This window comes from Salvelinus sp. IW2-2015, linkage group LG30 (assembly GCF_002910315.2).
Source record: "Salvelinus sp. IW2-2015 linkage group LG30, ASM291031v2, whole genome shotgun sequence".
Classification (NCBI taxonomy): domain Eukaryota; kingdom Metazoa; phylum Chordata; class Actinopteri; order Salmoniformes; family Salmonidae; genus Salvelinus; species Salvelinus sp. IW2-2015.
This window is the reverse complement of record NC_036869.1, coordinates 19,294,981-19,319,183: the sequence shown is the minus strand read 5'-3', so window position 1 is coordinate 19,319,183 and position 24,203 is coordinate 19,294,981. Positions and strand designations below refer to the sequence as shown.

The following is a 24,203-nucleotide window of genomic DNA, read 5'->3' as shown; positions in this document are numbered from 1 at the left end:
GTGAAAAACTGAGTTTAAATGTATTTGGCTAAGGTGTATGTAAACTTCCGACTTCAACTGTGTGTATTACATATTGTAAATATATGCTCATAAACATCTGTGTTATACTCAGACAAATGGAATGCTTGGGTGTTCTTGGGCAAAGGTGTGTCCAAAGCTATGTAGGGAAATAAACAGAACCTGAGAAAGGGTACATATGGATGTCTGTAAAAGAAAGCCAAGATGAATCAAGAAAATGGTTGACCGTGAGAACCTGTAGGAGTGGAGGGATATTTAAACAAAGGGGTGAGAGAGAGAGGGAGAGGAAGAGAGAGTTAAAATTATCYTCCTAGCGCAAATCCTTTTCAATCTGATCAGTGTTTGGGGATGGACTAACCAGCTTGGGACTGTAGCTTGTGATCAGGTAAGAAAATKTATTCACCCTAAAAACACTTATTACTCCTTGATGGTTGCACTTTTTTTTATATACAAATCTAAAAAGGTATTTTGGATTACCTTCAGGATAATCTGCTTTGCTTTGTCCAAACGGTTGAGAGCCTGGCTATAACTGTATTTTAGAAACAGAGAGTTGAGTCTTTCTGATTGAAAGTAAATGTCTCAAGTTGTAGGGTGCTGTTCTTACTCTCTGGTGAAGTCTTGGATTCAGAAGAAAAAGGTAGTATAAAACAATGTGCTCAAATTTGTAGGCATAGCTTTTATTGATCTCACTCACTGTAGAAGAGTGTTAGTAATTGTCAAGACACTTCACCTGGAATTCTACGAATGCCTATAATATGTCACTTGAAATAGGTAAATGTTTTTTCATGTAAATCAATTCTACAATAGACAGATTTTCCATAGGATCAAATGTGCTATTTCAACTTTAGTATATAGGGGCATGATCTGAAATTGTCACGTCAAACTAAGTCGTACTAATAGATAATTTGCGACTGCTTATTTAGGAATAAAATAATTCCTTTGGAGTAACCAAATGTATTGCTGCAATTGTGCATGTTTGTTTTCAAGCTGCATTGGGATTAGGATGATGTATTATTTATTACTATTGGTAATTTTTTCATTTTCAACATGTATGGTCATTTCTGAAATCTTGTTTGTTAACTGCATATTTTCTGAAGTTCATACTGTGGTATTGTGATTACGCTTCACTAGATATTGTCACGTTCCTGACCTGTTTTCTCTTGTTTTGTATGTCTTTATTGGTCAGGGCGTGAGTGTTGGGTGGGCAGTCTATGTTTTCTATTTCTATGTTGGGTTTTGTGTTCGGCCTGGTATGATTCTCAATTAGAGACAGGTGTGTATCGTTTGTCTCTGATTGAGAGTCATACTAAGGCAGCCAGGGTTTCACTGGTGTTTTGTGGGTGTTTGTTTCCTGTGTTAGCGTTTGGGCCACACAGGACTGTTGCAGGTTAGTCACGTTTGTTGTTTTGTTTATTTGTAGTGTTTGTTGGTTTGCCATTAAAATCATGAATACCTCCTACTCCGCATCTTGGTCCGATCCATGCTCCTCCTCGTCTGAGGAGGAGAACGACATTGACAGCCGTTACAGATATAGAATAGAGAAGTAGATTGAAATGTCAAGAAGAAGAACCCTTTTGAAACCCTTTTTTCTAAAAGTGTAATGCTATATCACAACATGATGATTGACTAGCGACACTGAATAGAGAATTTGTCCGAAATAGTTGGATAACAAGGTATTTCCCCAGTACATAAACACTTCCACTGTGCCAAGTCGGGTTTGGATAGTGCTAGTTTACAGAGTCAATGGGAACTTAGAGTTTGAAGTCAGACGATCACCTTGGTTGTGTTAACGGGAATATTCACCACTATAGGCATATTTCTCAGTCCAATGACTTCTTTCAGCTGTTCTCTGGATGGGGTTGTGGCCACATGCTTGTGTCGAGGTCATGACATGACCTTTGACCCAGGCCCACGTTTGGCAACTTCAAATATTTGGCATCTCTACTTAATTCCGGTGACACAGAACCAATTATTTATTTGTTGCAGATATTTGTTATTGGTCATAAGAATACTGCATTTCACAAGTTATTTTAGAACGAAAGATTGAAAGGAAACAGTCATTATTTTAGATCATTTCCTGTCCTCTGTGGATTATAATGAAACATTGGCTCTTCTGCTGCTTCAACTAATCTATGGTCAGAATAAGTGTCTGTGTTTTATTCTTAACACACTTGGAGTTTTTGAAGGCATGGTATACAGTTGTACAGGAGACACCTGTCCTGCAGGATCCTGATACYGTAGCTGCCCAGCGGTAAATGTCACATCGTGTCATGGTTGAGGTTAAGTCGGGCACAACGTTTAGACCTTTGCGTTAACCCTTGCAGTGAGGTTAACATGGCTCAGCCTATTTATATGAAGTGTTATCAGCAAGCATGTTTAACAAGCCAAAATGAAGGGTCTGTTGATCACATGTTCCTGTTACTCATTTTTAAAAACTCCAGTTAACAAAACACTTGTTGGAAACAGCATGGGTCCCACTTAGACTGTGTTTTAGTAATTACATGGATGGAGCAGTCTGTGGTGGTACACTGTAATTGTAGCACAGAGGGGTATGGCACAGGTGCCCAGAGAATGAATAAGAGCCACACTGTACGTGTTAAAGGGCAACTCCACCACTTTTCAAACCCATTTTCATTATCTCCAGCACAATAGAAGTGTCAACATGTGAACATGGCACATTTGTAAGTTTTGTAGAAAAAAATATAAAGTAAAAAATGACAATCAAAAGTTMAAACATTTTAAAAACAGTGACTTTCAAAAACTGAGATTTGCGGTGACATGGGGAGCAAGAAAATACCCTCCCTTGGAGTAGAAACTTGTTGCAGGTTTTGATAATCACTGTTTTTTAAAAACYTTTAATCCTGCCCTGTGATGTCACAGAGAAGCATTTTGGGGGGGACTTTTTAACTGCAGATCATAGAAACAAGTTGTTTCACATATGCAGACACTGGTTTGGTGCTGGAGATGATGAATATGAGGTTGAAAAGTGGCAGAATTGTCCTTTAAGTGTTGAGAGCAAAAGGTTTTAAGGTTTTATTTCTATTTCTACACAGTTAATGTGCTAAGTATATACCCATGATATAATATATGATATGATACAAACCCATGAAGTGATATATTGTACAATTTTAAAACTTTAATTTAGATTTAGGTTAAAGGAAATTGTGTACCATTCTTAGCACCTACAGTATACTGAACACGTATTCTATGACATTATTTGTGGAGTGCAAATATTTGCAAATACTCTGTGAACAGTTATATGCTAGCATATTCTATATATTGCATCAAGGTTAACCCTTGTCTCCTCTCTACTCTTTCTAATTGATCACAGACTTTCATTAGTCTCGTTCAAGCAACAGGGGGAATCACTGTGCCAAGTTTACATGCCAATCAGCCATGTTCAATACGCATGACGTGGGGCATGAATCAAGCACAGCAGGGCACGGGGAGGAAAAGCTTCTTAAAAGCAACAGGACAGGGCATATGGAGACGTCAACCCACGTCTGGCCTGAATTGGCTTGTGGCCTGTAGACTGGCCCAGCTTCTCTGACCCATGTGATAACGATGCTTTGACTTTCTGGTGTGAGCAGGCCAGGGCCAATCCTCTGCCCTACCATCAGGTATTAATCCTCGGAATCCTATTAGTAAGTCAACCTTTAGAGGAGGAAAGTCCCTCCGGGTCAGAAGACTTTGACTTGCCAAGGCTTGGGAAGATTCTTTGTGCGTAGGTAATCGCCCAAAACAATGACATTTTGTCATTCCATTGACTTATTAAAGGGATACTTCAGGATTTTGCCAATGAGGCCCTTTACCTACTGCCCCAGAGTCAGATGAACACGTGGATGTCATTTTTATGTCTCTGCGTACAGTTTGAAGGAATTTACTAACTAGCGTTAGCACAATTGCAAAATATCATTAGCATAACGACCAGAAGTCTATGGTATCTGCTTGCATGCTAGCAGATACCCATAGACTTCCAGTCATTGCGCTAGTTAGCATTGGCTCGCGTAACTACCTCTAACTTCCTTCATACTGGACACAGATATAAAAATGGTATCCATGAGTTCATCTGACTCTGGGGAAGTAGATGAAGGGCCTCGTTGCCAAAAGTGTTCCCGAAGTGTTCCTTTAAAGGCAGCTAACAGATGACTTATAACCTATAGGAAGTATCAATGTTACTGTAATTGCTCTATAAAGGAGCAGTGAAGCAGAAAGGTGCAAAGAAGTAGAAACATATGATAATGATGATTTGAGCAAGACTTGGTAAGACTAATCTAAAAATTATGTCCTTTATGATGGCTCTGAATTTACAGTACCAGTCAAAAGTTTGGACACACCTACTCATTCAAGGGTTTTTCTTAATTTTTACTATTTTCTACATTGTAGAATAATAGTGAATACATAAAAAATATGAAATAACACATATGGAATCATGTAGTAACCAAAAAAGTGTTAAACAAATAAAAAAATATTTTAGATTTTAGATTCTTCAAAGTAGAATCTTTGCATTGATGACAGCTTTGCAAACTCTTGGCATTCTCTCAACCAGCTTCACCTGGAATTCTTTTCCAAGAGTCTTGGCATTCTCTCAACCAGCTTAACCTGGAATGCTTTTCCAACAGTCTTGAAGGAGTTCCCACATATGCTGAGCACTTGTTGGCTGCTTTTCCTTCACTCTGCTGTCCCATTCATCCCAAACCATCTCAATCAGGTTGAGGTCGGGTGATTGTAGAGGCCAAGTCATCTGATGCAGCACTCTATCACTCTCCTTCTTGGTCAAATAGCCCTTACACAGCCTGGAGGTGTGTTGGGTCATTGTCCTGTTGAAAAACAAATGATAGTCCCACTAAGTGTAAACCAGATGGGATAGCRTATTGCTGCAGAATTCTGTGGTAGCCATGCTGGTTAAGTGTGCCTTAAATTCTAAATAAATCACCAGCAAAGCACCCCCACACCATCACACCTCCTCCTCCATGCTTCACAGTGGGAACCACACATGTGGAGATCCTCCGTTCACCTACTCTGCATCTCACAAAGACATGGCGGTTGGAACCAAAAATAAAATAATGTAACTTATCAGCCCAAGGACAGATTTCCACCAGTCTAATGTCCATTGCACGTGTTTCTTGGCCCAAGCAAGACTCTTCTTATTATTGGTGTCCTTTAGTAGTGGTTTCTTTGCAGCAATTCGACCATGAAGGCCTGATTCACGCAGCTTCCTCTGAACAGTTGATGTTGAGATGTGTCTGTTGCTTGAACTCTGAAGCATTTATTTAGGCTGCAATCTGAGACATAAAAATGGTATCCACGAGTTCTTCTGACTCTGGATAAATTGAAAATCTGAGCAATTACCAGAATCTCTCACTAGACTAAGACTTTTCTGTAATTTCAATAGTAAAACATTGTAGAATGCACAGTAAAATACTGTAAATCTATTTTACAGCATTAATGCTGTAGATTGCACTGCATAATGGGTAAAATGCTGAACAAAATACTGTTAACAGTAATTGGACACCTCCTGTAAAAATTACTCAAACATACTGTATTTCTTTATTGTAATAGCTTATGCCTACTGTAGATTCAAATTATCAGTTTCAGGCGCTAGCCTCATGCTGTCCGGTGAGACAMATGAACATCAGACTATTTTATTAAATGTATTTTTGAAGCTGCTGTGAAGTGGAAGAAAATGTTCAGCAACTACTGGGTAGGTACTGTACGTTGACTTATTTCTAAGTAATTTTATTGCTAGCCAACGTGGAATTACTGCATTTTTTTTTTAGCTAACTTAGCTAGCTAGTTAGCTAGCTCAAGTTGACACAAGCCATTTCAGTCTGCTCTAAATTGCTTTGTAAATATTTTGCTGTGCGACCTACAAAATAAATTACCCAGATAATAATTGTTGTGATGATGGGCTTCGCTGTACTGCAGCTTCTGAATGCCATAGAGAATAAACTGAGTGCAGATTTTGGGACCATTATGTTTTCAACATTACTACAAAGAATACGGCTTATTTCTAGCAATTAAAAAGATATGACCATTGGATATGACCCATATTACCGGCACAGCGTTTTTTYCCAGGATTGACATGCAGCATTTAACACAAACCACGTAGAGGTCTGTTAAACTACTCACGAGCCTCAGCCGCTAAAGCCAATGAGAATGACCAGTGCACCGGTGTTGTGTCGAGGTGCCTGCCGACCTAAGGTGCTTCCACTGGGCAGCTCTATCACAGTGTCGCCGGCGGTAGCTAGTAACGTGGCCAATTTAAAAAATATATATTTTAGATTTCAAGTAGGATAGCAGCCTACACAAGAAATAACGAATATTGGTAGCCATCTAGATGTCACCGTGATACAGTCTACTCTAGGGGGAAGAGCATGAATGGCAACAACACCGGGACCAAGTCCTCCTTAGCTGTCACAACCGTGTGATACGTCCGTGTCCGTACAACCTCTCAACAACATTGTTCCATAATGTTACAGTATTAGCTAAACCTGTTCACTTTACCAGTAGTATACAAACATTAGATGGTACAGAAATAAAGGAAAATGGTTTGAGTCTGGTAAAATCATCTGTGGTATTGTGTAGACTATAGCAATGTTGTATTAGTTAGCTAGGGTTTGAGGTAGGTGTATCTAGCTGTCGTATTTGTATTTGTTCAATACCTCAATTGATTTCATAAACTAAATTAGATATATGGCTGTACAGGTTGGAATCAACCCAAGATGATGAATCCTGAAGATGGGACAAAGTGACAAGGTGGCCTAGAGGAAGCCAGCTGTTTTCAACCCCTACCTTGCCCCATTCTTCCAAGAGCTCACTGAGTTTGAATGAAGACCTCTAGTGAGGTAAGTACAGTACACACCCACACACACCAGTGGAGGCTGCTGAGGGGAGGACGGCTCATAATAATGGCTGGAACAGAGTTAGTGGAATGGCATCAAACACATGGAGACCATGTATTTGGTGTATTTGATACCATTCCACTGATTCCGCTCCAGCCATGAGCCCGTCATCTCCAATTAATGTGTCACCAACCTCCTGTGACACACACGACACCGGCTTGATATGTCCCTTGTCACCTATCTTTTTACCCACAGAGTAACAGCTCTGGTGCTCTCTGCCTCTCATTCTATTCTTCATTTTTCTATGCTTGTCCTAGGGGTGAGAAGAGCTGACGAATCAGAACTGAGGATGATTGTTACGGAGCCCCATGAGGAACACCTGATGCTGCGCTGACTTCTCTCTCCTAGCTGCTCTCCAGTCCAAACTGTCCCGTTGTGYGTTTCAGCGCCTCTAAACCCCCTTACCCCGAATAGTTGCCCTGATGACCATGGATCTAGGATTGTACCCAATCTCCATCTTGGGTACAATTAACTTCATCTTCCTCTCTCTCTTTGTCTCACTCTCTCCACCACACAATATAGTTTTTAAATTAGTGTTGTATTGATGATCGTATTTGGTTACATATGTGTTAACAATTCTTACTTATATTGTCAATTCTGTTGTTGATTTGTTAATGTTTTTACCAATTTGAATAAATGTATTTTATTTACAAATGTATTATTTTTCTTACCTTTAGATTTTAGGGAGAATTTTACGACATTTACAGCATTATACAGGCACCAAACTTAATACTGTAATTTTGCTTTACAGCAGAGATGTATGTTACAACACTATTTTCCTTACTGCTGTAAATTTACAGTAAGGAAAATAGTTAAACACATAATATAGCTTGCTGATATAAAGAATTGCCAACTTGACATTGACAAATTTATATTGTATGTATTAATCTCATCAAAATATAGGACTGGGATTATATTTGAAGAAGAAATAGGTCTATCGGAAGGCGTGGTGAATTGACGATAGCCAAGGGAAATGGGTAAGAGGCTTATAAGAAAGTGTCCTTGAGCTCTCTGTTACCTTCTCCTGGTTTTGCCTCACTTTCTGTCTGACCTCCTATTCAGGAACTGCTGGATTAATTGAGGCCTTATACCTACTCTTAGAATGTTTGCTGAAGTCATTTAGGTGGTTTGATGGACGACATTCTCTGATTAGGAATAACATATATATTAATGCTAACAATGCTAACTTTGCGTAATAGGTCAGTAAATGCCATTCCCCAGATAAACATATGCATAAACAACATTCTACTATATCCCAGGGCCAAGAGCAGTTCTTTCCATTACTGTACATTGTAACTCAGGGCYACGGTGCTACTGTATCYKAGTCTGTACACACCTCCTCAATCACACTGGCATTATTTGCGGCTCTTTTGATATAGATTCTTTGGTGATAGCCCCTTGTCTCGCACAACTGTCCCCCTCTTGTTCCACTATGAATAACCTCCTAGCCCTGCATAGTAAACTGCCTGCCTGCCCACATTAAAATGAAAACCATCATTCATTAACTGCATCCTGCTGGCTGCCTTGTAATCTGATTACACTGCCCTGGGGGGTTCTCAGCTGTTGGCATCATTCACTGAAGGCCATTGCTGGCTCRTTGAAAACCAATAGCGGTGACTGATTGACTAAATAATTGTAGTTTAATTGTTTATGACCCTAGCTCCATTACTCCCCACCGCTGCTCTGCTCGAGTTCTGTCATCGCCATCCTATTGCTCTGTACTGTTCAGTATATCAATGTACTTCTGATCATGTTGCWGTTGTTGTCTATTCACTGAAGTGATAGCATTTCCCAAGACTTAAAAAAAGTATTTCCAATTAAGCTTTTAAGTGCCAATGACATTTATGACTTATCGCCTTTGTCTTTTCCTTCCAGATGGAAGCACCATTGGCCCTCACGGATAGATAGAAGCCGGCGATAAAGGGATTATTTTGGCTGCCGAACACAGGAGGCACGCTGTGCCACGAGGKATCACCTGGAGGCAGACCCCTCTTCCCTGATCAGAGGAGAAGGACACGTCAACACCCATTTGTCCTGTTATGGAGCCAGTCTGCATGGTGGCACAGTGATGAAGCACTAACGGCTTTGGCACAAGGTCCTGCATGTTGGAACACTTCTTGAAGGAATTTACCCTGTTGGACAGGGGATTTTGGACTGTTTTGCCATGTGTCAAATCAGCTTGCCATCCGCCCCAAATGACCTCTACTCGTGGTATTCATCTCACCAAAAATAAAGCGTGGAAGGACAGTCTCCCTTGACARGAGAGAACGAAAATATGGCCGACAACGCCATCCCAACCCTGATGCTTTTGCCTAAAGGGAAAATGCGTTGGAGTGGAGTACTCCCAGGTTTCATCCTACCCTCTTTGCCTCTTTTTTCTCTACTCCTTTATACTCTCATATCTTCCTCAATGGCTGTTGTTAGTTTGCCGGGATTAGACTATGACTATGGAGTCCAGCCAAAGTTTGTTTGTACCCCGATTCCAGCGGATGCAGACCCCAGCTGCTTCACACCAGGCGGGGCAGCACACGGACCTGCCCACGACAGACCCAGCAGTAATGGGCATCATGGACCTGCTGCAGGGGCGCCCAATGGTAACGGCAGGAGGTCGATGGGAATGGGGATAGGAATATCAGACGAGGCCAAATCCACCATCCTGCACCTTCGCGAGAGCCTGGTGCGGCAAAAGGAGACCATCTTAGACCAGCGGGAGACGATCAGGGAACTGACTGCCAAGCTGACCCTCTGTGAGGGCTTTGGACGGGGGGTGGGTCATCACGATGACCATCACGACAACCACCATGGACCCCCGCGTCTCAACACCCATCACCCGAGCTCGCACCACGCCTACCATGATGCTGACCACCATGGGGATCCCCACTATCCACTGAACAATGGACATCGATCGGACCCACACCACCGAGGGAAGGACAACGCTGGGAGCAAGCATGGGGCCTTCTCCCCTGAGAAAACTAGGAAAACGCTCCAGACACTCAAGGAGAGGCTAGAGAACCTGCAGGTCAGTGGGAACAACAACAAAGGATGAGTAGGAAGAGGGATAGGAAGCTTATTGGCCCTTTGTGTGCATTTAGGTTATCTTATGCGTCACTACGGGGCCCTGTGTCTCGCTACTGACCTGAAATGAAGCACGACAAAGGGTGCTCCAGCTTTCTCTCACGCTGTGAGGATATCAGTGGCCTACAGCCCAAGCTCCATCCATGTGCATGCGTAGGAAGACCTAAGTTGATTAGTTAATTATCCTGACTCTCACCCTAGAGGATATATTGCACTGATCCCATGGGAATTCACGAAGCCTAGGAGATGGTCTTGTTGAGTGATTGTATGATATGAACATTGACACTAACAACCAACGTTTTATTTTCCCATGCATCAAGGACGTTCCTGTATATACAAAATCCAACTTAATTGACCAACATTTTAGAGATTCTGAAAGAATTTTTTTGGGTTCTAATTGATTCTGTTTCTCACCCATTTTCTTAAAGTGATTCTAGCACTCTATAAGGAATTGTAAGACTTACTATAAGACATGCTATAGGCGTATATCCTATACAAGTACTACTAACACTTAATAACACCGGTGGTTCATAGAAAGTAGAGACCAACCTATATGTTTTCTTTGGGGTCCGATAACGATTCAGATATTTTGTGGGACAAAACTTACCAACACCAATATATCTGCCGATTTAGTTTTTTACAACAGGGAAATTAAAAAGTTACATTTTTCCACACCAAGTTCTTCTAAATTTCCATCCAAAAGAGTAATAGTCCAAGAAATTTCTTCAAATGTTGATTTCTTACATTGTGACAATAATGAAAATGAGAATGGGCGCTAGTGTTCAGATTCACTTTTTTCCATCCCATTTACTGAATAATGAAACTATATATATCGGTCAGGCTCTAAAAAATAAAGTGTTACCAAAAAAACGTGCTATAAGACATCACAGTGGCATATATCCTATACAAGCAGTAGTAACACTTAATAACACTGATGGTTTATAGAAAGTGTTACCAAATGTCTTGAGGGTGTTAGACAAAGACAGTTCAGCTGAGATTGGCCTCCCAAGTGGCTCAACTGTCTAAGGCACTGCATCGCAGTACTAGAGGCATCACTACAGATCCGGGTTCGATCCCGAGCTGTGTCGCAGCCGGCCGGGACCGGGAGACCCATGAGGCGGCACACGATCGGCCCAGCGTCGTCTGGATCAGGGGAGGGTTTGGCCAGCTGGGATGTCCTTGTCCCATCGCSCTCTAGAAACTCCTTGGCGCATGCACGCTGACTTCGGTCGCCAGCTGTACAGTGTTTCCTCTGACACATTGATGCGGCTGGCTTCCGGGTTAAGCAAGCAGTGTGTCAAGAAGCAGTGTGGCTTGGCAGGGTCGTGTTTCAGAGAACGCTTGGCTCTCGACCTTTACCTCTCCCGAGTCTGTACGGGAGTTGCAGCGATGGGAAAAGACTGTAACTACCAATTGGATATCACGAAATTGGGGAGAAAAAGGGGTAAACAAATACAAAAAAAGTCATATTATGGAAATAAATTCCAACTGATATTCTAGTTTGCTACACAAAGTTTGAATAACCAAGCACATGGACTAATAATAAGGCTTGCAAACATTTCCTATTGTAACTATTAATAATTTTCTCTCTTTCTCCAGGCCAGGAATTCCTCCAGCTCCTATTCAAGCTCACTGAGAGACCTCCTGCAACGCAAAATCAATGCACTTGAGAAGCAGCTCAACAATCACTATGGTGGGCATGGTGGGCATGATTATGGTCACCATGACGACCACCACGATGACCACCATGACGACCACCACGATGACCACCATGACGACCACCACGATGACCATCATGACGACCACCACGATGACCACCATGATGATCGACACGATGACCACCACGATGACCACCATGGACCCAGTCACCACGACGATCACCATGATGACCACCACGAGACCCACACCCCCACCCCCACCCGCCACAACAACCGCCACAACAACCGTCAAAACAGTCACCATGACCGACACTATGACCGCCATTATGATCGTAGCCACGGCCGCCATGACACCCACCATACAGACCACAATGACGATCACCATGATGACCATGACAACGACCGTCATGGCGAACACCATGATGACCATCATGACCTTCACCACGATGACCACCATGATGATCTTCACGATGACCACCATGGAAACGATCACAGTGACGATGGTCACCATGGCAACGACGACCATGGCCATCATCCTCGTCCATCCTACAACAGCAAGCCGCCGGCTCCAAGACCTCTTGGCCGTGGACATAACAAGCTTGAAACTGTGCTGAGCCACCTTAACCACAGGAACACTGACCCTGGTATTGAAACTCTGATAATAACCCACTTTGATACTGTTTACTATTTTCCGAGTTATATCATGCATGCCGAGTTGTATTTGCAGGTACAGATACTCAGTATCAGCTGTTGCTCATATTGCTCATATTTTGCTGTCTTGTATCCCAACAGGTACCCGGAAAAAGCCAAAGAGTCCGGATGCTTTCCAGATTGGCTTCCCTATGCGCACTAACTACATATATGGAAAAATAAAGAGGACCCTACTCAACGAAATCTTCGCCCTCACCGTCTGCCTCTGGATAAAAGGGGGATCAGGGCCTGGCCTCGGCACTCCCTTCTCCTACTCTGTCCCGGGACAGGCCAACGAACTGGTTCTGATCGAATGGGGCAACAACCCCATGGAACTACTGGTCAACGACAAGGTAAGAGCATGATTGATTATTTTACATACTTTCACGTTGTGCCCCTAGTGACCAATTTGTGAAGATATCTTTGCCCTCACTTCTTACATACATACACTCTCCTACTATAATGTTTCCTACTGTGATGTGTCATACAATGACTGTAGTTACATACCCCAACCAGAAGCCATGGATTACAGGCAACATTCGCACTGAGCTAAAGGGTAGAGCTGCCGCTTTCAAGGTGCGGGACTCTAACCCGGAAGCTTACAAGAAATCCTGCTATGCCCTGCGACGAACCATCAAATCATACTACACCGGCACCGACGCTCGTCTTATGTGGCAGGGCTTGCAAACTATTACAGACTACAAAGGGAAGCACAGCCGCGAGCTGCCCAGTGACACGAGCCTACCAGGCGAGCTAAATCACTTCTATGCTCGCTTCGAGGCAAGCATCACTGAAGCGTGCATGAGAGCATCAGCAGTTCCGGACGACTGTGTGATCACGCTCTCCGTAGCCGACGTGAGTAAGACCTAGAAACAGGTCAACATACACAAGGCTGCAGGGCCAAATGGATTACCAGGACGTGTGCTCGGGCATGTGCTGACCAACTGGCAGGTGTCTTCACTGACATTTTCAACATATCCCTGACTGAGTCTGTAATACCAACATGTTTCAAACAGAMCACCATAGTCCCTGTGCCCAAGAACACAAAGGCAACCTGCCTAAATGACTACTGACCCGTAGCACTCACGTCCGTAGCCATGAAGTGCTTTAAAGGTTGGTAATGGCTCACATCAACACCATTATCCCAGAAACCCTAGACCCACTCCAATTTGCATACCGCCCAAACAGATCCACAGATGATGCAATCTCTATTGCACTCCACACTGCCCTTTCCCACCTGGGACAAAAGGAACACTTATGTGAGAATGCTACTCATTGACTACAGCTCAGCGTTCAACACCATAGTACCCTCAAAGCTCATCACTAAGCTAAGGATCCTGGTACTAAACACCTCCCTCTGCAACTGGATCCTGGACTTCCTGACGGGCCGTCCCCAGGTGGTGAGGGTATGTAGCAACACATCTGCCACGCTGATTCTCAACACTGGAGCTCCACAGGGGTGCGTGCTCAGTCCCCTCCTGTACTCCCTGTTCACCCACGACTGCATGGCCAGGCACGACTCCAACACCATCATTAAGTTTGCAGACGACACAACAGTGGTCGGCCTGATCACTGACAACGATGAGACCGCCTTTAGGGAGGAGGTCAGAGACCTTGCCAGGTGGTGCCAGAATAACAACCTATCCCTCAACGTAACCAAGACTAAGGAGATGATTGTGGACTACAGGAAAAGGAGGACCCGAGCGCACCCSCATTCTCATCGACGGGGCTGTTGTGGAGCAGGTTGAGAGCTTCAAGTTCCTTGGTGTCYACATCAACAACAAACTAGAATKGTCCAAACACACCAAGACAGTCRTGAAGAGGGCACGACAAAGCCTATTCCCCCTCAGGAAACTAAAAAGATTTGGCATGGGTCCTGAGATCCTCAAAAGGTTTTACAGCTGCAACATCRAGAGCATCCTGACTGGTTGCATCACTGCCTGGTACGGCAATTGCTCGGCCTCTGACCGCAAGGCACAACAGAGGGTAGTGCGTACGGCCCAGTACATCACTGGGGCTAAGCTGCCTGACATCCAGGACCTCTACACCAGGCGGTGTCAGAGGACGGCCCTAAAAATTGTCAAAGACCMCAGCCACCCCAGTCATAGACTGTTCTCTCTACTATCGCATGGCAAGTGGTACCGGAGTTCCAAGTCTAGGACAAAAATGCTTCTCAACAGTTTTTACCCCCAAGCCATAAGACTACTGAACAGGTAATCAAATGGCTACCCGGACTATTGCATTGTGTGCACCCCCCCCCACAACCCCTCTTTTTACGCTACTGCTACTCTCTGTTTATCATATATGCATAGTCACTTTAACTATACATTCATGTACATACTACCTCAGCTGGGCCGACCAACCAGTGCTCCCGCACATTGGCTAACTGGGCAATCTGCATTGTGTCCCGCCACCCACCACCCGCCAACCCCTCGTTTACGCCACTGCTACTCTCTGTTCATCATATATGCATAGTCACTTTAACCATATCTACATGTACATAATACCTCAATCAGCCTGACTAACCGGTGTCTGTATGTAGCCTCGCTACTTTTATAGCCTCGCTACTGTATATAGCCTGTCTTTTTACTGTTGTTTTATTTCTTTACTTACCGATTGTTTACCTAATACCTTTTTTGCACTATTGGTTAGAGCCTGTAAGTAAGCATTTCACTGTAAGGTCTACACCTGTTGTATTCAGCGCACGTGACAAATAAAGTTTGATTTGATTTGATACCATTTAGAAAGGAGTGTTTCGCCATTTTKAATCAAAATTTTAAGTAAGACGACRCTTATGTTATCAGTCAGTTGCCCCATTGGCAGCACAAGTGGAAAATCAATCACCTCAAGGCAAGCAAGCTCACACCTCAGTGTCAGGTGACTCCACTCTCATCCGATCAGGCACCGGAATTTGATTTATCTCCTGTCCTCAAGGAGCGAGGCAGGAGGCAGTTGTGACAGTTACAGTTCACCTGGATCCTGCTCTCACCTAGTCTTGCCCCCTGAGAGACAGTGGCTCTGTCTTCATCAATCATCCTCCCTAATGGCATAAGACCACAGAGGGCAAAGGGCAAGCAGCTTACCTAGCACAGTCATGTGAAGAGACGTCTAATGAGAGGGTGGACACGGGGATAGACACATGGTCTGGGCCCATACGTCAGCATGAGTCAGGGTTTCTCCCAGACAAGAGGGGATTTGGTGGTTAAACCTGGGAGATGCCTAGCTATGGCACCTGAAGGATATGACACAAAAGAAAAGAAAGCTCACTAATTGAAATGCGATGGCCATTTGGACCTATTCACAAAACCTGGCAAATCTTTTACAAAATATCTCCCTAAAAAACGACAACATTTGTGTTTAATTGACCTTCTGATGGTGTCATTTTTCTAAACGCCCAAGACAATGACACTAACATCCTGTTCTGTGACAGTCAATTAAACCGGTAATAATCTCTCTTTCTCCGAACAGGCAGTGACTTTGCTCTTTTTACTCACAGAAATCTTTTGTTTACTCTTCGGATTGAGCCAATCAATCAATTAGCCAATCATGCAATTAGTTAATCATGCCATTGCCTCTAATTATTTATTTTTTGCACAGGCAGTGACATTGCCCATGGCAATGACGGATGGGAAGTGGCAACATCTGTGCGTGACATGGTCGACACACGATGGGCATTGGGAGGCCTTCCAGGATGGTGTAAAAAGGGGATCTGGAGAGAACCTATCTGCGTGGCATCCCATCAAGCCTGGTGGAGTCTTTATTCTGGGCCAGGAACAGGTACATCTATACGTTTTATTTCTATGAATTTGCATACTCAAAGTTCTGAAGAACATATAAAAGCTGGGGTAGGAACCGTACATTTCTAAACAGCAGTACTGGATCCCACAGCTGACACAAAATGTTGCCAGCAGGGAATTACTTGTCACACTTACACTGTGTGTTTGCTCATTTTAGGATTTGCAAACACAAAAAGCTGTTAATACAATCATGTKAAAGCTGATTATCGTCTAGTTGTGTCCTGAGAAGACACAGGCCTTTGCCAAAAACTAAGCTTGGAAATCAGTACATTGGTGACTGTGATATGTGGTTGTCTCATTTAGCTATCTAAAGATGAATGTAAGAACTGTAAGTCGCTCTAGACAAGAGAGTCCAGCCTGGTCTCATAGATTAGACGTAAGATAGTAAATGTAAATCTGGGACAAATTATTATGATATGTATGGTTACATTAGACAGAAGTTCACTTAAGGCTAAAACGAAAGTAGGGTGGTTAGTAGGGGTGGATAGGGGATGGGTGGGCATATAATGCAAACGTATAGCAACCCAAAGGTTGCGTGTTAGAATCTCATGCACAACTTTAGCATTTTAGCTAATTAGCAATTTTGCAACTACTTTTTTGCTACTTAGCATGTTAGTTAAACCTTCCCCTTAAGCCTAACCTTAACATGACACTAGGTCATGAGAAGGTTTAAGAACAAAGGTTGATTGATCTGAACTGCCTAGTTTTAGAACATTGTTGGTGACTAACCAACCTTGTTTTAAAGGAATAAAAGATAGCAAACTCAAATACATCTGTTTAAATAATTGCGTCTTCATCGTTTACTGTGGGATAGATTGTTCTTGTTCATGTTTTGTGGGCCTTTACTCTTAATAATAATGCTGTGCTTTCCTAACAGGACGCCCTAGGTGGCCGATTTGACGCCACCCAGTCCTTCGTGGGCGAAATGTCAGACCTCCAGTTGTGGTCCCGCGTTCTCACGCCCAATGAAATCTACAGCCAGGCTTCCTGTGGTGGTCACATGGCCGGTGACCTCATCTCCTGGACAGAGGCAGTGGTTGAGCTTCACGGTGGGGTCACCAAATACCCCTTCGACCCCTGCCACTAAGCACTACCCCACTCTGCCTCATTAAAAATGTCTGATCACCAAGCGCATGATGTCAGTCAACCAGCTGTACGGGCAACAGGGCTCTGTGCGCTACGCTGCAGAGACATTCTGCTATTTTTGCCATCTATTTCCTCTCCGTTCTGCCTTCCCCCTCGCTGGGCCGAGGAACTGAGAGGACTTTAAAAGAGCAAAGGCTGGATTTAACCGAATGGTCATGACTACCGCTGCTCCCGAGATCCAATAGGATTCCCTGTCTCTAGATGGGTCCATCCATGTTTGCCCCAGCAAAGCCCTTCATCAGTTAGGTGTTCTAAGAATCAAAAAAATAATAATCTGGGATGTATTACGCCTGGATATGGTTCTCAAAGTCACAATACTCCAGATGTTATTTGTTCGTCTTTCTGTTTTTGACTGGTGAGCAGGATGATACCAGTGATTAAAAGGAAAGCACTGAGGTAGAATGCTCATAAACCGACTTTGGACAGTATGGAATGAACAACCTAAAGGCACTGAAAACAGAGCCATGCAGATGGTAAGTGTATGAGTTGGAAGACATTGATAAAGATTTGATGATTGAATATGAGGGATTACGTTGTATTTTTTGTACATGAAGATGGAGGAGCTCATCTAGGGATGTTGTTTTTAGGCTTTTAGCCTGTCCCATCTCTACCAGAGATTTTAGAGGCCTATTTTCTACTACTGTGTTGTACACACATGCAACTGATCAACATTCCACTGGATTTTTCACAGGAACTTAGATCTACAAATAGCTGATGGTGCTCTGCTTTTGGTTAAAGGAGTTTGCTTTGTCTGTTTGCGAAAACATATTTTTGTAAGTACGTGTGTTTAAAAAAAAAAAAAAGTTAAAAAGGGGACATTTTGTAAGCTGGAATGTCTGTTTTAACACAGCAAAACTTGTGGGTTTGGTTTCGACWTGTATTTCTATCAGTGTTGTCTGAAATGGCTGCCAGTTTTTATGCAACAGCAGAGTTGACATTGTCAAGTCTGACTTGTAGACAGGTGCCCGCATAAATACAGGTTAACTGGCTGTCAAGAGTTCTAAGGTAACGCTGACATCTCCATGGTAACCTGTGGCTTACAGTGGGATTTACCTGACAAGAAGAGCTCTGATCCAGATCCAGACTATTTCCGTGCTGTCAGTAGCATACACATGCTCTCAAATAGGCTAAATTCACACACGCACACACATGCACGCACGCACATGCACGCACGCACATGCACTCAAAACAGCTTGGAAACAAAAATGTAATGTTGTAATGCTCTAAAAATCTGTTGCTTTTTATTAGTCGGGTCTTATGTTTTTAATGCATGTAAAAATGCTTATACAAATCTGAAAAATATAGCCTATGTATTGAATATCAACTGTGAAATTGCATAAACAAATACACACCATTACATTTTTGGTAAGTACAACTTATTGTACACAACACATCCTTTCCTTGTCTATCCTTTCAGTGTATATGGCCATCCCTTATCTGTCTGTAAAGCATACAAATGAGGAATGTATTTTATTTTATTAGTTTACTTACCCCCATTTCAGTGTATTAAGTTCGGATTGTCTAAGCACAGATAGTACAATGAGACAGATATTTCACCGGATGTATAAATGTGAAGCATCCGGTTGCTGTTTCCACTCACTACCAAATATGGTGATGAGAGGAAGCCCAGTGGCTGGCATTGGGAGAAGATGGAGCAAGATGGATTTTGGCTGACATTTTGCAAATTCTTTCCTCGATGAAACATTTAATCTCAATACAGTTCTCTGTAATCTGTAACAGAGTGGACAACGTCTTGTAAACTTTACCCTTTGCCAAAAGTTTCAAAAAATGGTGTTGTTTAGAAGGAGTGCAAGGGCTAATTGAGTTGTTGCACACGCACACTTCACAAAGTAGACATTCCCTAATGTAAATATGCAAATAAATACTAGAATTCGCCAATAGGAGCTCGCTAGCTCGTGCTTGGTTCTGCCCATATTCTTGCTTGTTCTGCCCACTATGATTAATTTGCTCCCATTGAAAATAAAATGCTCTGGTCTATCTTGGGCTAGTTATAAAAAATCTTTGGTAAACGGGTCTGTTGTTGCCATGGTGATAGTACAGACCTTGGCTGGACATAGCCCCTTGTTGCTAATAATCATTACAACCATTACAGTATGTTTGTAAATATTTGTTAATGCACCTTTGTGAGAGGACATAGTGGTCTGGATTGTTTTATAAGAGTTTATAATGCCAAGATGAGCATTAAAAACCCCATGCTCCAGTTTATTTTCCTGATAGTGGGCTAAATGAATGTAATGTTTCCCAACATTTTGTGTGTATGTTTCTAATTCATTACATTGAAAAAAGATGATTGATTAATGAATGCTAATACAATTGGATAAAATTCAGTTTAAACATAGCATTGAATGCAGTTTCACCATCAGAATCTATGTTGCTTCCATAAAGTTTGTATAATCTCGCCTTTGGTATACATTTTATCTGTATATAAAGAAATTCTCAATAGATTAGTTTTTCTTGTCTGTAAATATTGAACAATCTTTTATTTATTCATGTCTGTGTATTTGTTCAAAAGTCCCTTTCCTGTGTATGTAAGCCAAAATTATAAGATGAATCGTAAGAAATAAATGGACTAACTCTGGTAAATAGTATTGCATATTTCATGAACGGATATTTCATGTAATTTCTTTCATTGGTGGTCAGTCTTACCCCACAAAGGCTGGTGTTGGTCCAAGCTTTTGCTCCAGTCAAGCAGAAACCCTCCTAATTAAAGCAGTGAATGAAGACGAATAATGTTTGTTAAAACTGTGATTAGTAGAATCGGATGTGTTACTGCTTGGATGGAGCAAAAGCTTGCACCCACACCAGCCATCACAGGGTAAAAATTCCCAACATGGAGCATACTGTGAAGGGCAGCTACTGCTATATTGCTTACACTTATCCAGTCCCTTTACAGATCTGTAAACACCAAAGGGGTAATGGGTGGGGGCTACACACAAAGGAAACAGCAGCATGACTCATGATTATAATTCTTCAGTGAGTCCACCTTGTTTGCCACAAGAGGGTGTTAGTTGCCTTTGGAGGGTGTTCTGTATGTTCAGTAGCCTATATCGTCATGACAGCTTAAAGACCCAACACAAGTCAAAGTCAGAATGCTGCGGCTTTGTTTTGTATGCTTTTAAAGCAGCGATCAGCAGTTGAAATCACATATCTACCGGATTAGAAAAACAAAGTATGATACGAAAATACGTTTAGTTTTGGCAAAGCTTGGGCACGATATAGGCTAGGTTTGGAATATGCAGCAGCAATAGCAATGCTACAGGGCCTAATCTACAGCTGTAGCCTGTATTAAATCACAATAGTAACTTAGCCTCGGATCTGTACACTATGTTTTTGTTGAATAGTACTTTCAAACCCCCCAGGAATTGTGTATGCCTCGATATTTGCCTGTGTTGAGAACAGAGCTGATAAGAGTGCAGGGGGCGCGTGCAGTTGGAAGAATTCAAATCCTGTGGCTGCCGGTCTTAAATAACTGGGGATTATCAGTTGCCAAAACAAGACTCTCACACAGCCTAGAAATGGGTCCGCTTGAAAGCAAAACATAGCCCCTAAATCGCGTCGGTGGAAGCAGATATTACCATGGATTATTGAGGAGAAGGGGAATGTCTGGCAACACTGTAGTTGTCAAGGTATAGATAAGCAACGCATTTTAAAACAATAGTAGTTATCTAAGCACGGAGGGCATTTGAATAGAAGTCTTGGGGGCTGTACATTGCGTTCCGTTATGGCCTAGATACTGTTTGCTGACATCTTTATTCTGGGTGCCATATTGAATTGGTCTGACCAAGACAACACTTACAGACTAGGGCCAGGTGTCCTAGAAACATCTTAAGGCTTTGTTCATCGTTAGAACCATAGGATCCTGAGATGCTTTTGGGTAACCGGGCCCTGGACAACCACACATATTCTAAACAGAAATGTCACCACAAGCTACATAAAGTTGTCCACAAACAACACCGTAGAATAAGGGTATTTGGCCATAATCGAAACTTCTCCGGCCTGACAGGTTTTACTATCAAAAGTTCTTGTCATGAAGCTAAGGGTGACATACCGTCTCAAAGCTCATTTGTGAATTGGAACTCAGGAGAGCTGGATTCTATTTTCAGTCTCCAGCAGTCTCCCACTGCTCTGGGGGAATGGGAGTCATAAGACCAGGAGAGAATGGGGGAGTCTGAACCRGGCCAGCTACATCCTAAAAAGATGGAGGGGTCAACGGTGAGAGGTGATCCCATGAACATAAAATTATAGCACATTTTATCCAAAGAAATAAGATCAATATCAAGTTCAGATTATTGCATGTTTGATGTCTAAAAAGCATAATGCTATACTTTTTAGTATGCATCATGTTTATACTGACATTACTGTATGTGGCTGAAATATTTCCCCCTCTCAGATTGGTGGCATACACAGTACAGACAGTTATCACATTACCTGGCCCTGCTCTGTTTCCTGCTGACTGTGGCCACACTCCTACAGACCTTCTACCGTGAGTTTCATTACCTCATATTTTTTTATTAAACAGATTCAAGGGTCAGAAATAGGAGTCCACTGATTTACATTGTTATGGAAGTTCAAGACTTGAGGTTTTAACCCTAACTTGACCTTTTAATTGGCTCTCTATGCTACCTCATCCTCACGTTTTTTGTATCCATGGCAAAGGGGTCGCGGGGGTCAGACTCAAAGACCTGACTCAGAAGCCGAACACCCTGAACAACTCCTACCTCCTCCTCTTCCACAAGTACCCAGCACTCAACCTGTACAGTCCTGTCACCACCCCCAGTGGTGAGCACAGACATTCAGGTTGCTTTTAGCTGGGGGAAAAAATACTCTAATCCAATAAACTGTTAAATATATGGACAGGCAGAGAAAAGATGACGAAGGATAACCAGGATCAACTTAAAATTCCAAAATGGCTGACAATGACAAGAGTCGTGAAAATTGGGTAGCATCACACTAGGCCTATGCTCTAGGCCTGGCATCCTAATAACAGCATTACTTTAGCTATTATCAGATTAGTCGATGTAGACATGCACCACCATAAATAATCCCCACTTGATGGTTTTAAGAGTATTTTTTATTGATATATTTAGGAAATATTGTATATATACAGGTGATGATAGAGATTGAAAAACCTATTTTACATGGGGAACCTGTTTCACCCCTGTTCACCATTACCCCTATAACTAACTGAGTAACCTCTGGCGTAATCTTGTTTCACAGAGCGTGAGTGCAGGCCGTGCCCAGAGGGATGGATGTCTTTTGGGGAGAGATGCTGCCTCTACACCCAGGAGAGACAGAACTGGATCTCCAGCCAGTACCACTGCGCGTCTGTAGGGGGCAACCTTGCCACGGTGAAGAGTGAGGAGGAGCAAGTATGAGAGAGCCATGAACCCCATCACCCAATGATTCCCTACACACGTTTAACACAGACACGAACATAATCTATAAGGTCAGTCATGAATGTTTAGACACATTGCATTCACTGTGTAATACATTACATTTGACACCCTCAGTTAAAGTTAATAATAGATTTARGAGTTCTACGAAAATGTGGGGCCGTGTCTATTTGAGGCCTCCATCTGAGTGTTGCATTTTTCTCAGATCTTCCCGTGGAAGAGAGCCAAGGAGCTGAGCCAGGGAGACTCCTACTGGATCGGCCTGAAGAACGGTAACCCAGGCGGGGCTGACAACTCCCTGGTGGAAAAAGGGTAACTTAGAATCTTAACTTAAAGTTACAGAAGATTTGCCTCTGAAGGTAGTCTTGAGCTAAAAAAAAAGGTGCCGTAAATGGATAGAAATATCGTTCAGAAATTGAGTTTGGATCTCAATTTTATCATTTGGCGCGGTGTCCTGTATCGAGACTCGAGACTGCGTTACTGTGATTACATTACCTCAAATGACAGTATCAGATGAGGATGCTTAGAGTTAAGGTCATGAAGAGAGCATATTTATTGCCATACGTCCATTTCCTATAAGTACCTGATGCATTAATCTGCATTGATGGTTATTTGGCGGAGTAACCAAATGTACATGGTCATTTTGTTTAAAAAAAAGTCAAACTGATGGAGACTCCTACCTCTACAGGTTTTGGGATATTTCTTGGTATCACGAGCCAGAGAAGGGGGACACCAGAGAGCTGTGTGCCCGGCTGTCGCAAGGAGACAGCCACAGGGCCGGTTGGTACGCCACCATGTGTAAGAACAGCCTGAAGACCATCTGTGAGGACCCAGGGCACCCTGCAGTGACATTTCCTTACTCTCCTCTTCTGAGATAGTGGGAGGTTAGGGTAGCCACAGTCAGTGCAGTATGATTGCATAAAATATCCAATGTGTCTTTTGTAGGCCTAATTGATAATTATGCAGTGTACGTACAACTGAAAATAAAGTTGCCGTAAAATTGCTAGCCTACATCCATTTTGAGACTTTTAAATTAATTATATTAACCCATTGATTCTTGAGATCCTGATTTTTTYCCATTTTTTGTTGTGTTACAATCTGAATTTAAAATGGATTAAACTGAGATTCTTTGGTCACTGAAATGTCTTCAGTCAATAAGTATTCAACCCCTTTCTTACAGCAAGCCTAAGCAAGTTCAGGAGTAAAAATGTGCCTAAACAAGTCACATAATAAGTTGCATGGACTCACTGTGTGTGCAATAATAGTGTTGAACATGATTTTTGAAGGACTACCTCATCTCTGTACCCCACACATACATATCTGTAAGGTCCTTCAGACGAGCAGTGCATTTCAAACACGGTGTCAACCACAAAGACCAGGGAGGTTTTCCAACGCCTCGCAAAGAAGGCCACCTATTGGAAGTAGCAGTGACTTGCTACTTCCAATAAAATCACCGGAGGAAGATTTTTTTGTTGTTGAAAAAAATGACATATTACAACC

General features: G+C 42.6%; 1 protein-coding gene, 1 long non-coding RNA gene and 1 pseudogene across 2 annotated transcripts; all 3 read left to right on the top strand.

Moving 5' to 3' along the window:
* The first annotated feature begins 309 nt into the window (after positions 1-309).
* On the top strand, positions 310-7,466 carry LOC111955385 (uncharacterized). Its single transcript, XR_002876109.2, has 3 exons — positions 310-403; positions 6,727-6,866; positions 7,181-7,466. It is a non-coding gene; the product is annotated as an uncharacterized lncRNA (long non-coding RNA).
* Positions 7,467-8,803: 1,337 nt separating this feature from the next.
* On the top strand, positions 8,804-19,869 carry LOC111954853 (neuronal pentraxin-1-like). Its single transcript, XM_070436131.1, has 6 exons — positions 8,804-9,942; positions 11,598-11,895; positions 12,142-12,300; positions 12,449-12,699; positions 15,944-16,123; positions 17,021-19,869. Exons 1-6 carry the CDS (start codon positions 9,199-9,201, stop codon positions 17,228-17,230), a joined length of 1,842 nt encoding a protein of 613 aa, XP_070292232.1. The 5' UTR covers positions 8,804-9,198; the 3' UTR covers positions 17,231-19,869.
* A 1,599-nt stretch (positions 19,870-21,468) lies between these two features.
* Positions 21,469-23,552, top strand: LOC111954852 (C-type lectin domain family 6 member A-like; annotated as a pseudogene).
* Positions 23,553-24,203: the final 651 nt, after the last annotated feature.